This window comes from Thamnophis sirtalis, unplaced genomic scaffold (assembly GCF_051295495.1).
Source record: "Thamnophis sirtalis isolate CommonGarterSnake01/CBP01778 unplaced genomic scaffold, rThaSir2_p1.2 scaffold_2, whole genome shotgun sequence".
Classification (NCBI taxonomy): domain Eukaryota; kingdom Metazoa; phylum Chordata; class Lepidosauria; order Squamata; family Natricidae; genus Thamnophis; species Thamnophis sirtalis.
In genome coordinates this window covers 57,324,554-57,342,387 of record NW_028261382.1, presented here as the reverse complement: position 1 = coordinate 57,342,387, position 17,834 = coordinate 57,324,554, and the positions used below count along the sequence as shown (strand labels likewise).

The window sequence follows — 17,834 nt, the reverse complement described above, 5'->3', positions numbered from 1 at the left end:
TATCTATCATCTGACATATATTATCTATTATCTATTTTCCATCCATCCATCCATCCATCCATCCATCCATCCATCCATCCATCCATCCATCCATCCATCATCTATATCTGTCATCTATTATCTATCATGTATTCTGTCTGTCTATCTGTCTATCTGTTTATCTGTCATCTATTATCTATCATGTATTCTTTCTGCCTGCCTGCCTGCCTGCCTGCCTGCCTCTGTCTGTCTGTCTGTCTATCTATCGCATGCATGCATGCATGCATTTGTAATAGCCTCCAAGCAAACAGGGTAACGTAATATATAATGATCAGATGGCAAAGATATTTTTCCCATCGTTTGAATACAGTACACGATGACACACTTCCTTAGCTAAAAGCAGCCCAAGACATGTGAGCAGCAGCCAGGGCTTTGTTGCACATACCGTAGCAGTCAGTCCCTTTAGAGTCGGAACGCACTTCAAACACGTAATTTGCAGGGTATCGGCGGTATTGCAACAATGATAGATCAAATAGCCTCGCCTTTGAATAGACAGTTTATGGCCTTAATGCAGTATTTCAGAATCAATGCTGTTTTGTTGGCTTTGCGTACGTCAGTTTCTAGAACACCCTGATACTTTTGCATTTGTCACTTAAATGGACAAATTCAACCGGAGATAAAATGCTGTTAGTTCCAGTCTGCGGTAATTGGATTTTTGATATATTTATTTAATGTAGACGTTTGCCAATGAATTGGATTTTCAGATTGATTTTTTTTAATGCTGAAGAAAAAGAGCATCATAGAGAGAGAGAGAGAGAAAAAAACAGTTTCATTTTTTTAAAAAAAATGTACGAAAAAGTCTCCATCTGTAATTGTTTGCTTCCTTATCTCGTGCGCCACACTTTAGTCTAAAAAGCTTTTCAGCACAACAGAGGAAGAAATTGATTTCCAGTCATTTTTAATGACCAAGCAACTAATCGTGTCCCATAACATATGTTCCCCGGCCTTTCTGCAGCAGGCCAATGGCAGGACAATAGTAAGTCAGTGTGCAGGACAATAACTTTTAATTAATTCCGTTATCTGAGATGTAGAAGCCGTAGATGGGAATAACTCTGGACTTCTCTGTGAGTACTGTACTTTGTGAGTGCAGATATTTGTTTAAAGGTCAGCTGCACATTAGGTAGGAGACCCAGTGACACAGCAGGATGGGGGATATTAATCTTGTGCCCCTGCTATTTTTACCGTACAAATCTTACCTTTTCAAACCAGCTGTTTGCCCTACTGAAGGATGTGGAATCTCTCTGGCTTTTGTTTTTAAACAAAGTTGTTTTAAAGTTGTTTATAACAAATGAAAATGAAAACAAATGAAAATGAAAACAAATTAGAATTAAAAGCAAAAGGCTGAATTTTAAAATCAGCGTTGTCCTAACTCTTACTAATACGTTTAATACATCCATTATCATGATCTCTACATGACTTCTTTCATTGCAGTTTGGAAATTCGGCACTATGAAAAATGAGCAGATGCTAGGAAAGGTGGTTTAGCTGCCATCCTTAAAAAAAAATTAGAAAGCTGCTGATCTGTCATTCAAAGGTTTTTTGCACGGTTGATGAGTTTTTCTATGTTTGGACGGTTATGGTTTCCTGACGCTAACTGGTTGAAAGTGGAGGGCTGTTTGTGTTCATGCCCCAAAAGTGTTTTGTTTTTTTTGAAAAGGAAACTGGGTTTTTCGTTGAAGATGTTTCGCTTCTCCTCCAAGAAGTTTCTTCGGCTCTTTCCGCACCATTCATCTCAAAATGCATTGCTAAACGTCTATGGGGTTTGTCAGTCATCCAGGTCATTCAAAGAAAAAGTCCAGTTGCCTCTTGAAAAAATCACCTTTGGGACAACCATGACCCGGATGCCTGGGAATCCCCATAAATACCTGCATTCATGTTAATTCATGTGCAGAGGGTTGATTATGGTAGAATTTTGAAAGCTTTTGGTCACTCTGAAGCTGAAGAGTCAAGTCCTTCATTCCCAAAATATTCAGATTGATTGTAATCGCTCTCCATATATCTGACGAATCCAATTTTAGGTACCTAGGATTCTGATAGAGAGTGGATCCACCGAGTACATAGCAGAGATGAGCTTAGTATTGTGCCATCCAGTTCGCCAGCTTCTGTTCCTCCTTTGATTGATGATGTTTAAATTTTCGTACAATTGACAGCAGCTATATGAATAGTCAAAGCGCATATTGGTGAAGAGAGTGAATCTTTGGAAAGGTAGATGAAATAGATACAATCGCGGTGAGAAATTAAGCATGGCAGCCGTTCTGATCTCAGGATTTAAACAACAGAAGTAAAAATTTCTCAACTCACTCTGTTTTAAGTTGTTTTTTATTGCCCAACAAACTCTAGAAAGATGCTATACATGAAAGCTGGATGGGTGATATTGGGCCGATCACCAGAAGACAGTGAGTTCTAGTTCCTCCTTAGGCTTGAAAGTGGCTGGATAACTTTGGACCAATCATCAGGAGACAGTGAGTTCTAGTTCCCGCTTTAGGCTTGAAAGTGGCTGGGTGACGTTGGATCAATCACCAGGCGATTGCAAATTCTAGTCCCATCTTAGGTATGAAAGCCAACTGGGTGACTTTGGGCCAGTCCCTCTTTTTCACCCGAGTTCACATCAAGAGTTGTGGTTGTTGTGGGGAAAACAGGACGAGGAAGGAGTATTAGGTATACCAGCTGCCTCGAATTATTTATAAAAACAATCAAGGGAAGATATAAAGAAATAAAATAAAATGCTAACACTTCCACTGTTTTTTTCTCTCTTGCAGTGATCGAAGAGGGATTTTGGGAGAACGGGCTTTCATACGAATGCAGGACGCTGCTTTTCAAGGCAATCCACAACCTGTTGGAAAGGTGAGTGTGTTCGTTGCTTTGGATTTCCGATTTACATTTAGTAATCTGACACACAGTTTGCTTCAGGGGAAGGTGCAAAAGATTCCTCTTTTCAATGAGATAAGGAAAAGCAACACTATTGTGGCCCGCCAGCGGCCAGCAGATTCGGGCAGTAAGGAGGTTGAGGAGGAAGATGGGCCAGTCCTGGAATCTGGGGAAGGCTCGGAGGAGGGCTCTGTGTTGGAGGCAGAGAGGGGGCCAGAGCTGTATGCCAATTATCAGCTGCCTTCAGAGTCAGATATCAATGAGGCAGAGGAACAGCTAGAGCCTGTTCCCAGTGTGCGCATGCACAGAGTTGCCAGACAAAGGGAACAGCTAAAGAACAGGAGTCGACTTGGCAGTAAAGCCACGATGAATGGCCTCTCTCAGAGGAAATAAAAGAGGAGTGAAAGGGGAGTGGAGTTTGCAGGAGACAATTCGTTCATTCCTGCATTCTTCCCAAGTATTGCAGCATCTGAAAGATATCGGCCTGGCCATTGTCCAAGCCTAATTGTGAACTAACTTGAAAGACTGTGGGAGAGGAAAGACTTTGCTGGAGAGGAATTCACTGTCAATTAAATAAAAGGGGTTTTTCGGGACGAGGACTTGGCTTCGTGGTGCTGGGGAAGCCTAGGTCAGAGCAAACACGCAGAGATGTTTTTTCCTTCTTCTTATTTGTCTATGAGAAAAGATGCTTATTTTGCTAAGACCTTAAAACGAGGAGGAGATTTTGTGGATCAAAAGATAAATGTTTGCAAAACTGCAATTAAGGAAGTTTACCAAACTCCCTGCATTCAACACAACAGCCACACACTTTTGCTCTAGCTTCACCCCTCTAGCTTAAAAACACTAAAAATGGGGGAAATAGGAAGGCAGTTGTAAGTAATGGGATATAGATGGTCTTGGCAATCACAGCTGGTTATTTTGTCCCAAAGAAGCATGAGGCAGATGTTTGTCTAAGGCAGAGGTTGTCAAGTCCAACCATGGGAGTCTCCAGCCGTGGCAAATGTGCGATTTGTAGAGTTCAACTTCCAGACATTCTTCGGCCAACCAGCATGGCTGGCTGAGGCATTCTGGGACTTGAAGTCCACCAGTTGTAAAGTTACGACTTGGCAACAGAAATGTTGGGCTCAGTTGTCGTAAGTCAAGAACTGCATTTTTTTCCGAGATGGCAGTCTCTTAAATAGGTGAACATGTTTAAATTCTTTATTGCAATATCCTTGATGTCATTGCAAGTGAACTCTGCCCATTGCCGGGAGTTTGATCCTAACCAGCTCAAGATTGACTCAGCCTGCCATCCTTCTGAAATTGGTAAAATGAAGACCCAGATTGTTGGGGGCAAGAGGCTGGCTCTGTAAACTGCCCAGAGAGTGCTGTAAAGCACTGTAAAGCGGTATATAAGTCTAAGTGCTATTGCTTTTGGGTTAGAGTCATAGAAATGGATGGATGGATGGATGGATGGATGGATGGATGGATGGATGGATGGATGGGGTGGGGTGGGGTGGGGTGGGTGGGTGGATGGATGGACGGACAAATGATAGATAGGAGCTGTGAAGGTGCAGTGGTTAGATTGCAGTATTGCAGGCTGGCTCTGCCCACAAGTCGGGAGTTCGATCCTGACCGGCTCAAGGTTGAGTCAGCCTTCCATCCTTCCAAGGTGGGTCAAAGGAGGACCCAGATTGTTGGGGGCAAGAGGCTGACTCTGTAAACCGCTTAGAGAGAGCTGGAAAGCACTGTGAAGCAGTATATAAGTCTAAGTGCTATTGCTATTATGAACTCGGACACCTGGAGCAGAGAAGAGGAATACTTTCTAGATCATTTTTTTACCAATAAAGAAATACCTAGATAGATAATAATTTTGCGTGTCAAGGACTAGTTAAAACAATGTAACATAAGCGAATAGTACGCCTCTTTATTTATCCTAGAAAAAAACATAATATCTATTCAGTTCAACTATATCCTGGGTCTCTGACAAATTCGCTGTTCAATCCCCACCACCCCACCCTGGTTGGTTTTAAACATGTTTCTGCTTTTAGATGTAGCAGCCAGCCCTTTTTAATCACAAAAATCCAAGATCCCGATTTTTTTCTTTTTCTTTTATTGGCTCCTCATCCTCCAATTCTTTTAGCAATCACCTGGAGTTTTTAAAAGTTAGAGGGATGCATTATTTATGTACTTTTGTTCACTTGGAGAACATTCCTAATCTGATAATATTTATATTTGCTTACTCTGAAAAGAACCTGCCAGAAGAAGTAGTAATATAAAAGGAACAGAGTGAATATTTTATGGTTTTTACGACTGCCTTTTTTAGTTAGTTATTTTGTTTGCTTATCCGTTGCTGGCCACAATTGAACCCAAAAATTGCTTTGCTAAGTGAGACATTTGTACCATTTTACGACCTTACCTGCCATGGATATTAAGGTGAATCATTGCAGTTGTTAAGTTAGTAACATGGTTGTTAAAGTGAATCTGGAGAAGAGCCTCCTGCTGGGAACGATGGAGAGCAAAAGAAGAAGGGGACGGCAGAGAAGGAGGTGGCTGGAGGAAGTCACCGAAGCAGTCGGTGTGAGCTTAAACCTACTCTAGAGGATGGTAGAGGACAGGAAGGCCTGGAGGAATATTTTCTGCTAGGGATTCAACCCACTGAGCTGCTGACCTTCTGATCGAGAAGCTCAGCATCTTAGCCACTGAGCCACCACGTCCCTTTTACTGTTACTAAGGGCCTGAAAATCCACTATAATTAACAGTCTGGGATTCCTCTTGAAATTTTTCAAAGCGGAAGCTGGATTCCTCATGTCATCTTGATTAAACTTTTTCCATTGTTTGATACAAACATTCATTTCTGGCAAGGCCCCATGGTTTTGATTGCTTGCTAATGAACCGTTTCCTCCTTTTGGCTGATATCTCAAAATTTGCCAACCCCCCCCCTTTTTTTTTGTGGCTAGTCTTTCTAAACAAGCTACAATATAGACTTCACCAGGAATTAGTAAAACATACCCCAAGTTACTACCGTATTTTTCAGAGTATAAGACGCACCTCTCCCCCCTAAAAGAGTGTCGGTGCATCTTATGCACTGAATACAGCCATTTCCCGAAGCCCCACCCCTGCACCCTATTTGTGCAAAAAATGGGCAAAAAACAGGCTGTTTTTCGCAAAAACAAAGGTTTTTGCCTCCTTCCAGCCCCAGCAGCACTCTGTAGGTTTCAGCAGGTTGGGGGAAGAGAAAAACACCTCAATTTTTGCGAAAAACAGCACATTTTCCAGTCATTTTTTGCAAAAACGGGTGTGTTTTTTGCCTTCCCCCAGCCCTGCTGAAGCCTGCAGAGTGCTCATGGGGGCCAGGGAGGACAAAAACTTTTTTTTCTTACTTACCTCTTCAAAATCGTGCTGCATCTTATACACCGTTATGTCTTCTAGTCCCCCAAAAAATAATAATAAAATACAGTAATTTTAGAGATGGGTTGCCTTCTTGTTTGCTGTCAAACCCAAATATTTGAAGGCTAAGAAATGCTAATGCTGCTGCTGCTGCTTCTTCTTCTTCTTCTTCTTCTTCTTCTTCTTCTTCTTCTTCTTCTTCTTCTTCTTCTTCTTCTTCTTCTTCTTCTTCTTCTTCTTCTTCTTTTTGGCTCCTAATTTTCTCAGTGTGGGACTCTCTGAAATTTTCCACGTATTACTTCTGTATTTAAATTAGTTTTGTGTCTTATCAATAAGATTTTTTTGCCTCTTTGAACACTAGTTTCAGTTCCGGAAGGAGAGTTGGAGCAATATTAAAATAGAATTGGAACCAGTTCATGTTAGTAAAATGGACTGGGTGTTATTTTTAAAAAGTACAAATAGGAAACTTGAGTTAAATTAGTGTTTTCTCATCCTAGCCTCAATAATAGATTTAACCTGTTGTTTGATTAATCTGTTATTTTGACTCCTAACTCTCTTCCTATAGACTTGTTTTAATAATAGTAATCCAGTACTGGTAGCCCTTGTCTTAACAGTTCATTTAGTGACTGTTCGAAGTTACGATGGCCCTGAAAAAAGTGATGTTATGATCGTTTTTCACACTTACGACCGCTGCTGCCTCTCCATTGTCAGGTGATCAAAATGTGGAGGCTTGGCAACTGATTCACGCTTATGGCGGTGCCAGGGTCATGTGACCCCTCTTTTACGACCTTCTGACAAGCAAAGTCAATGGGGAAGCCAGATACATTTAACAACTGGGTTACTAACTTAATCACGGCAGTGATTCACTTAATAACTGCAGCAACAGAGGTCATAAAATATCACTAGGAATAGCCTTATATATCGCTTTCCAGTGCTTTTCAGCCCTCTCTAAGCCGTTTACAGAGTGAGCCTCTTGCCCTCAATTATCTGGGTCCTCATTTTACCCACCTCGGAAGGACAGAAGGCTGAATCAACCTTGAGCCTGGTGAGATTCGAACTGACAAATTGCAGGCAGCCGGCGGTCAGCAGAAGCAGCCTGCAGTACTGCACTTCAGCCACTGCGCCACCAAGGCTCATGGGGCAAAATGGGGCAAAACTCCCTTAACAAATGTCTCACTTAACAACATACATTTTGGGCTCGTGGTCATAAGTCGAGGACCAGCTGCGCTTAGTATTATTAATAATAATAATAATCTCTTGCTCAGCTTAATAATCACTTGCTTAGCACAACAGGGATTCTGATCCCAATTGTAATCATAAGTGGTAATTGTGATTAGCTTTTTTTCCCTCTCTCTGTTGCTAGATGTGACAGTACACCACTTATTTTTAGCATCTTCCAACTGCTGTTTGTGACCAGATAAAATCAAATCGGAAGCGAACGAGGCTCCCCACCGAGCCCGGTAGTTAACCTTGGGATTCCTGATCTCAGTTTGATCTTTTGATTAGACGGTAATCGCTCACTTGCACTGGAATCGCAAAACAAACGATTTTGCCAGTTGTTGCCGCTGCATTTTGAGCTGCAATATGGGGCCACGCTATAAACCTCAGATAACCCTGGATTTAAGAGACCGTCCGCGTAGAAACATCTGTCTGAGTGATGGTGAAAGGCTTGCCTTTGCTGAACCGCTTCTGCACTTTTTGGTGTTCCACATCTCCCACTTGAGAAATCAGTCAGGTCTCTCTTTTATGGCTGTTGAACTTGATTAGATCTAATTGTGTTGCAGAGCTCGGATGGAGTGTATATTAATTATTATTATTTTTCTCAGGTTCTCGAGTCTGTTGATCTTTCTCATTTATGCTAAGTGGTTCCATTTTGACTACCTAGGCACAGGCAATTGGATAATGGGTTAACTATTAATATGCATATAATGACACATTGCTGATTTTTTATTGACTCTAATGCTCCAGAATATAATGATTCGTGAATGGGTCTCATTTACTGAAGGTTTATGTAATGTTGTTAAGGTATCCTTAATTAAAATTCAAACACTTTATTTATTGCTTCACAATAACCGTTTCAGTACCAAACTATCAGCTTAGCTGATCAAAATATATCTTCAAGTCAGTACTATGGTTTGAAAATATTTGTCTAATCAGTTATTGTTGGGTTTTTTTTTTGAAGGCTAATCCACACACTAATCCAGCAAAAGATAACATTTTTCAATTAGCATTTGTAGCCAGCTGGGTCTTTGCTTTGATGATGTGAGAATTAGCCTGTTAGTAGTTGATAGAAAGGTTGATAGAAAGTAGTTGATAAAAAGTTCGGCGGCTCGAATCCCTAGCGCCGCATAACAGAATGAGCCCCTGTGACGTGTCCCAGCTTCTTCCAACATAGCATGTTTGAAAGCATGTAAAAAAATGCAAGTGGAAAAATAGGAACCACCTTTGCTGGGAAGGTAACAGCGTTCCGTGTGTCTTTGGCATTTAGTCATGCCGGCCACATGACCATGGAGACGTCTTCGGACAGCGCTGGCTCTTCAGCTTTGAAACAGAGATGAGCACCACCCCCTAGAGTCGGGAACGACTAGCACCTATGTGCAAAGGGAACCTTTACCTTTACCTAGTTCAAGGATCAGCAACCTGTGGCTCTGGAGCCGCATGTGGTTTTTTTATCCCTCTACTGCAGCTCCCTGTCTCCAGTTGGCTCCACAATTGATAGGGCTTTTGGTTAGGACAGGTAGAGGAAAAAGGATGCTGCACTGGAGGAGACTCTATGGTGGCGGAACCAGAATTCCGGCCGGCTCCAGAATTGAATGGTCGGCTTCTGGTTATGACCTTTGTGGCTCTTTGAGTATTTTAAGGTTGCCAACCCCTGACCTAGTTGATAGAGGGCGGAGGGGATAACCCATTTTTAAAATAGACACCTGAACAGACAGTAATCATGTGAGACAAACAAGAGACCAAGGCTAATATCACAAGGGCAGAAAAACAGAGCTGGGTGCGAAGAGATGAAGGCGAATGCCGCTAAGGAGATGGCATCCTTTTCTGTTAGTGAAACCACTTTTTTCTCTCTTTCAGATGCCTGATGGACAAAAACTTCGTCAGGATCGGGAAGTGGTTCATCCGTCCATACGAAAAAAACGAGAAGCCGATTAACAAAAGGTAAGGAGCCGCGGTGTTTTTTTTAAAAAATAAAAACATTTTAAAATATGATCGCCGAGGCTGGTGCTCTTCTCCACTTATAGTTCACTCCCCAGGTGATGCATCCTGACACTTAATAACCCATCGGTTGAGGTTGCAGAGAGCGACCCCAGCCTTATTGCATTCATTCCACCAACCCCCTGTCCCTCCTTTCCCAAATTTGCAGCCCTCGAGCAGGCTTGCAATTGAACTACAGCTGGTCCAGCGGTTGGCAATTTTCATTTGAAGCATTTGGCGTTTCCTGAAGCCCGTACAGTACTGGGTACCACTTCGGTGGGAAGGTAACAGCGCTCCTTGTGAGGTCATGCTGGCCACATGACCACAGAAATGTCTTCGGACGGCGCTGGCTCAGCGGCCTCGAAAACAGAGATGAGCAACACCCCCTAAAGTCTGTAGAGATTCTCAGTCATCCAGTTGTCCACCCTGATCTGGATGATTGAGAATCTCTGCAGATTTTTGGCTACGCAATTTGGGATGGACACCCTTGGAACGGTGTGGGAGTAGGAATGCGTTTCCAGAAAGAAAATAATTACGGACTACAGAAACCATTTGCACCACTCAGGTGACCCTGAGGACACAGATAAACCTCCAAGTGCTTCAAAGACTCTAAAAGGATGCAAATGACCAGCTGTCTTCAAGGAATATAAATCCTTCCATTCCCCACTATCCCTCTCAGAGCTGAAGAAGCCTCTTGGATGAGAAGTGAAACATCTTCAAAAGGAAAAACAAGGAAGTCCAGTTGCCTCCTGAAAAAGCACCTTTGGCGCACCCCTTAAAATCAGCAACAACTGGCAGAGTAAAATCCACAGGGACACCTTTACCTTACCTTTTAAATTTATAACAAGGTATTCGAAAGGTAAGGGATGTGGGGGTTCAGTGGCTAAGACGCTGAGCTTGCCGATCAGAAAGGTCGGCAATTCGGCGGTTCGAATCCCTAGTGTTGCGTAACAGAGTGCGCTCCCGTGACTTGTCCCAGCTTCTGCCAACCTAGCAGTTCGAAAGCACGTAAAAAAATGCAAGTAGAAAAACAGGAACCACCTTTGGTGGGAAGGTAACAGCGTTCTGTGCGCCTTCGGTGTTGAATCATGCCAGCCACATGACCACGGAGACGTCTTTGGGCAGCACTGGCTCTTCAGCTTTGAAACAGAGATGAGCAGCGCCCCCTAGATTCGGGAACGACTAGCACATATATGTTCAAGGGGAACCTTTACCTTTTATCTGAAAGGTGCTTTTTCGAAAGGCAAACTGGACTTCATCAAGGTGTTTTAAAGATTGTGGGTAAGACGTTTGCCTGACTGCCTCTCCCCGAGAATATTTTGTTTTTATGACCCGATTTCTGGGCCTATTTCTATTTCAATACCTACGCCTATTTCTGTGCCATCCCTCTTGCCAAGGGGACTCTAGGATGCTTACAGTCAAAAGTATGGATTTTGTGTAGTCGTTCCGTTTGGAAGAAGCAGCTGCACCACTGCCCAAATTATTGTGGTAGCTTAAAAACTGTGCAGCCCTGTGTATTTTTGAATAGTATAATATAGTTTTGTTCTTGTATAGTACAGCCTTGCACTAGCCAGTTGTGATGGGATTGTATTTACGTGAGAACCGATTTGTGGTTTTGTTTGTACTGGCTGTCCCAAAAGTGCTTTTTTCCGAAAGGGAACTGGGCTTTGTTATTTTTTTCCTTGAAGACATTTCGCTTCTTATCTAGGAAGCTTCTTCAGTTCTGACTGAACGATGGAAGGATTTATATTCCTTGCAGTTGTCTGATCGTTGGAGGGAATAGAAATGGCAAGGAACAGGCACTTTGGACTGCAAGGACTAATAAATCCTTCCATCCTCCACCATTCAGTCAGAGCGGAAGAAGCTTCCTGGATGAGAAGCGAAACATCTTCAAGGAAAAAAAATAACATCCAGTTGGCTTCCGAAAACGCCCCTTTGGGACAACCATGGCCTGGATGACTGAGAATCTCTCTAGATCATTCTGTGTAATGGATTGATTTTATATTGGTGAGAACAGCTTGCTACCTAAGGAAACTCATCAAAGTTTATTGCCTTTGGAGAAAATGTTTTTTGTACTTCTCTTGATAGCCAGGTTGGATTTATGTCCTGGGCCGGGGGGGGGGGGGGAGGGAGGCAAAGAATAACTCAGAACCAAGTTTTTTAAAATAAAAAAATGGTTTTTATTTTGCCTGGAACTCAGTCGAAATATTCGTTTGCATGTCCATCTCTCATGATCTCACAATGCTGCGTTTGGTCCTTCCCATCCCTTGACATCTTGAAGCCAGAACTGGAGAAAATGGAATCCGTTTTATAAAGTACTGGAAAATATTGTGGTTCCTTTTAAAAAATGTTTTAAAGCTTATAAGAAAGCCCAGGGCTGTTTTATGGACAAATGCATACTCCTTGATTGCCACAACCGATTATAATAGATCCATTGCACAATTTTTTTGTAAGACGATATCCATCCAAAGGCATTTTTAGTTCCTGAAGTACGTTTTAACAGAAGGAGAGGGATCCCTAAGCACAATTGATTTCTCTTGATCTAATTTATTCCTGCCATAATTCCTATCATGCCACCTCAGAAATAGACCCATCCTTGCTAAATAATAGAGCCAATTGGCAGAGAAAACCAGTGTGGCGAGGTGTTCGTGGCGAACTACTACAGTATTATAATAAAGCAAAACCAGAAGTCTTATTTTAAAACATGCTTGTTTCGAAACCAAAAGGCGAGTAAAAACAGCAAAATGCTTTTGTTTTCTGGTGGAGGATTATGCTATACAATACAATACAATAGCAGAGTTGGAAGGGACCTTGGAGGTCTTCTAGTCCAACCCCCTGCCTAGGCAGGAAACCCTATACTATCATGCCGTTGGAGATCCCAGTGTGTTTTGCTTTCAGAGGTTTTTTAAAAAAAATTATAAATTCATCAAAATATATATATATTTTAAAATATTAAAAACGTATACCAACTAATATAATTTCTTACCAGAATAAGACGCACAACTTCTGGAGGCAAACATTTCCATTAGTTAATAGTTTTAACTGCCAGGAAATGTCTATGTTGCTTCTCTCCTTGATTAGTTTCTATCCATTGCTTCTTGTCCTGCCTTCGGGTGCTTTGGATAAGATAAGTTGATCCTCTTTGGGGTAAGTTGATTCCGCTCTGGTTGATTTTCCCCCTCTTCTTCCACTTTTAGCTTTCTCTTCGATTTGTTTCTTTTTTCTTCTTTGTTCTCCAAAGTCCCGGAGGGCAGGACAAGAAATACTGCTTGGAAACTAATCAAAGAGAGAACTAACCTGGAATTAAGGAGAAACTTCCTAACAGTGAAAACAATAACCAGTGGAACAGAAGTTGCCTTCAGAAGTTGTGGGTGCTTCATTACTGGAGGCTTTTAAGAAGAGACTGGAGTGTCACTTGACCAAGGGGCTGGACTAGAGGACCTTCCAAGGTCCTTTCCAGTTTCTATCCTATCCTATCCTATCCTATTCCGATTATAAGTTTTATCTTACCATATTTTTCAGAGTATAAGATTCACTCCCCCCCCCCAAAAAAGAGGGTGAAAATCTGGGTGTGTCTTATACATAGAATACCGCATTTTTAACCTCCTGAAACCCCGCCCCTTTTGCAAAAATGGACATGCATAGCCTTTAGGAGGCTTCCAGAGTGCTCCTGGGGGCTGGGGAGGGCAAAAATGGGCCACTTTTTGCTCATTTTTGTCTTCCTCCCACCACCACCACCAGCCGCCAGGAGCACTCTATAAGCCTCCTAAAGACTATGCATGCCATTTTTTTTTTTTAATACAAAAAACGGGCCCGTTTTTGTGAGGTCTACAGAGCGCAAAAACTTTTTTTTAAAAAAAATTGCCTCTTCAAAATCTTGGTGCGTCTTATACTCCGAAAAAATACGGTACTTAAAAAAAAGTGTCTCTGTATGTCTGCAGAAACCCTTAAAAATTGTTTTGGGTTTGTACGCACACACACATAGACATTTTTATTAGATTTTTTTTTTACAAAAAAAATAACCTATGAAAACCTGGAGTTCCACAAAGAAGCAGGAGCCACCCATTAATCTGCTACAAAGCCAAATAAAAATTGGCGGCTGTTGATCATGGCCCGTTTAAAAGACCCAAGTGTCACATTTCGTTTCAATAAACATTCATAATGGGGGGGGGGGGCGGCGGCGCATTTTTAACATTTCCTGTTACATTCTTGCAACATTTATGGATGCGGTTCAGATGGATGGGTGGAAAACAAGGTATCTAACCCTTTATTTGCAATGATCATAGTAACTCAAATCACCATCCGAGGGGTTTTTTTTTGGGGGGGGTTACTTTTGCGGGGGAGGGGGGGGCTACCCTGTAGGTACCTTGAGATGGATTTTTCTGTTCACCCAAACTTGCGGAAGTGTTTGAACACCGGTGGTTTTAAGGGGGAGGTCTGGTTTTTGAAGCTGTGCGCTCCAACTTGGAAACTTCTTAAGAAGGTTTAAGCCGTGTTCCTCATTAGACTCTTAAAGCTGACAAGAGTATGTAAAGAAGAGGCAAAGTACCCCCGATGTGCTGTTAATTAGATTTGTCAGGAATCTCAGATTGTTTAGCCTGCCACATAATGTTGTCACTTACTATATCTATAATTAATTGTCTTAAGGGCATCAGTAAATACCGGAGGCTTCTCTCTAGTTTTCTGAATAGCGATTCTAATGGAGCTGGCCCCCTGCTTGACAACTTGAATCAGAGGGAAACTTTGATTTGGGGGATAAGCTTTACTTCTAAAAAAAGAGAAAGAAAGAAATAACAACAGTTAATTCATTTGAGCTTCCTTGGAGCCCAGTTCTCTCAAAGACCAGAAACAATGAAAGAGAAACACTAATCCCTTCGTGTCCTTTGTTGCTATTAGAATGGGAGAATTCATTTTGCCACTTTTTAATCCTTTCGGGATAGAAAGCATGGGATTCATTCTTTCTTTCTTTCTTTCTTTCTTTCTTTCTTTCTTTCTTTCTTTCTTTCTTTCTTTCTTTCTTTCTTTCTTTCTTTCTCTCTCTTCCTTTCTTCCTTTCCCTCTTTCGTTCCTTCCTTCTTTCTCTCTCATTTTCTTTTGCTCTCTCTTTCTTCTTTCCTTCCTTCCTTCCTTCCTTCCTTCCTTCCTTCCTTCTTTCTTTCTCTCTGTCTTGCGTTCTTTCTGTTTCTCTTTCTCTCTTCCTTCCTTCTTTCTTTCTCCCTCTCTCTTTCTCTCTCTCTTCCTTCCTTCCTTCCTTTCTTTCCCTCTTTCCTTCCTTCTTTCTCTTTCTTTCCTGCTTTCTTTCTCTCTCTCTCTCTCTTTTCTTTCTTTCATTCTTTCCTTCATTCCTTCCTTTCTCCCTCTCTCTTTCTCTCTCTTTTCCTTCCTTTCTTTTTCCCTCTTTCCTTCCTTCCTTCTTTCCTTCCTTCCTTCTTTCTTTCTTTCTTTCTTTCTCTCTCTCTCTCTTTTCTTTCTTTCATTCTTTCCTTCATTCCTTCTTTCTTTCTCTGTCTTGCTTTCTTTCTCTGTCTTGCTTTCTCTCTCTCTCTCTCTTTCTTTCTTTCTCTCTTTCTTTCTTTCTTTCTTTCTCTGACTTTCTTTCTCCCTCTCTCTCTTGCTTTCTTTCTTCTTTCTTTCTCTCTCCCCCCCCCCCATTAAATGGTGTGTTCAGTTAAAGGCTGTTTTGCCTAATTAAAATCAGATGAATTTTGTGTGGTGCTTTGTGCCTCATATCAAGACTACATTGGTCATCGTTGTCTTGACAGCATCTCGTTCAGTCCTTGCTCCTGCCTTCCTTACAATAATTCCAAATGTGCGGTGTAACATTTAGTGTAAATTAGCTGATGTGCAGCCTTGAGAAACGGTGTCTTCTAAACAGCTTTTGTCTGTTCTTTGCAACACGCAAAGCCTTCTAAGCCAGGCCTTCAGGCGGCCTCCCTCTCTATGATATCTTTGTCAATTGCCTTCACACAGATTCCTTCATTTATACAGGCAGGCAGTCCTCAACTTATGACCACAACTGACTCCCCAAATTTCTGTGGCTGAGCATTGAGTGAGTTTTGCCCCATTTTACCCCCTTTCTTGCCACCGTTGTTAAGTGAATGACTGCACAACAGCAGATTTGCTTAATAACCCCAGCATCTGCTTAACAACTACAGAGTCACTTACCCACCATGCTGATTTACTTAATGACCACTGCAAAAATTATATATATCACAAAAAAGGATCAGTTATGTGGTGACCTGCTTTATGTGCGCCACAAGTTATGACAATAATGGACAGGCTCCACTACAGTCGTAAATTGAGGACATACCTGAAGTAGAGAGATGCCAGAGCTTCAATTTCTCTTAGCAGCTTTTCGTCCAGATGATGTTTAAGTTCGATCTTAGACCTAATTCCCCACCGTTACTCAAAACACTAAGTCAGAAGTTCATTAGGTTAAACAGGGTAGAAATGGCAACACGGTCATTCATGATCCCATAAACTACCATTATGGTGTACAGGTAGTCCTCGACTTACAACGGTTCATTTAGTGACCTTTCCAAGTTAACAACAGCACCGAAGAAAGCGACTCATGACCGTTTTTCACACTTACGACCATTCCAATTTCCAATTTTCCAATTTAATAAAATTTGTATGCCGCCCACTCCCTTGGGACTCTGGGCGGCAAGATAAAAGAAACATTTAAAAATTTAAGATGAAAAGATACAATTATTAAAATTCCACACCATCCATTCAGTCTAAGTGGGGCTGGATATTGATCAGCAGCCCCAGGCCTGCCGGAACAGCCAGATCTTGGTGGCTATTCGGAAGGCCGGGAGAGTGGTAAGGGTTCGGATCTCTACGGGTAGATCGTTCCACAGGGCCGGCGCAGCTACAGAGAAGGCCCTCCCTCGGGGGGCCGCCAGCCGGCATTGTCCGGTCGACGGCACACGGAGGAGGCCCAACCTGTGCGATCTTGTTGGTCGTTGGGAGGTAAGTGGCAGGAGGCGGTCTCTCAGGTAGCCAGGTCCTAAACCATGAAGGGCTTTAATTCCAGCATCCCATGGTCAAAATTCAGATGCTTGGCAACTAGTTCATACTTATGGCCTTGCAGCGTCCTGGTGTGTGTGTGTTTGTGTGTGTGTGTGTTTGTGATGTGCAACTTTCTGACCAGCAAACTTGACTTACATCCTATGAATGTAAGCCGCCCTGAGTCCCCTCAGGGAAAAGGGCGGCCTATAAATCCCAAATAAATGATAAATGATAAATGATGACAGGAAATCCAGATTTACATAACTAACACGTGGCTCACTTAACCCAGTGCAATGATTCACTTCACAACGGTGGCAAGAAAGTTCATAAAATGGGGCCAAGCTCACTTAACAGGTTTCACTGAGCAGCCTACATTTTGTTGGCTCAATTGTTGTTGTAACTCGAGGACTAGTGGCAGTGAACCAGTCTGTGCTTAGCTGAGCAAACCCAGTTGCTTGTTTGGAGAAACACCTCAGCATATACAATAAGGTTCAACCGAATCCTGGCTGGTTTTTATTATGAATGACTTGTTCTTGTTATTATGGAAAAACAAAAAAAGCTGTGGTTTGATGTTAATGCCCCATTCTACTGCAACAGAGGGATGCGGTGGCTCAGTGGCTAAGACACTGAGCTTGTCGATCAGAAAGGTCGGCGGTTTGAATCCCTAGCGCCGTGTAACAGAGTGAGCTCCTGTGACTTGTCCCAGCTTCTGCCAAGCTAGCAGTTCAAAAGCACTTAAAAATGCAAGTAGAAAAATAGGAATCACCTTTGGTGGGAAGGGAACAATGTTCTGTGTGCCTTTGGCATTAAGTCATAGCAATAGCAATAGCAGTTAGACTTATATACCGCTTCATAGGGCTTTTAGCCCTCTCTAAGCGGTTTACAGAGTCAGCATATCGCCCATCACAGTCTGGGTCCTCATTTCACCCACCTCGGAAGGATGTTAGGCTGAGTCAACCTTGAGCTGGTGAGATTAGAACCGCTGAACTGCTGATAACAGTCAGCTGAAGTGGCCTGCAGTACTGCACCCTAACCACTGCACCACCTCGGCTCTTACTGGCCACATGACCACGGAGACGTCTTCGGACAGCGCTGGCTCTTCGGCTTTGAAATGGAGATGAGCACTGCCCCCTAGAGTCGGGAACGACTAGCACGTATGTGCGAGGGGGACCTTTACCGTACTGCAACAGAGAGTCGAGAATCAATGCTGCTTCTTCTTTTCTTTTCTCTACCTTTCCTCACTTCCCTCTCCCCTTTCCCCTCCCCTTTCTTATTTACTTTTCCATTTTATAACACTTGGTAACCTAATAAAAAATGTTTGGGTATATAAACTGATTCACCTTAAATGAT

General features: G+C 42.4%; 1 protein-coding gene across 2 annotated transcripts in view; it reads left to right on the top strand.

Moving 5' to 3' along the window:
• MED13L (mediator complex subunit 13L) overlaps positions 1–17,834 on the top strand; it is a 191,047-nt gene that overhangs the window by 87,839 nt on the left and 85,374 nt on the right. For both annotated transcript variants that reach the window (XR_015695529.1, XM_087705668.1), the window contains exons 3-4: positions 2,798–2,882; positions 9,354–9,437. Coding sequence is in view for 1 of the 2 variants with exons in the window: in XM_087705668.1 (XP_087561794.1) it covers positions 2,798–2,882; positions 9,354–9,437 (169 nt within the window). In the remaining variant the exon portion in view is untranslated. The remainder of the gene's footprint in view (positions 1–2,797; positions 2,883–9,353; positions 9,438–17,834) is intronic.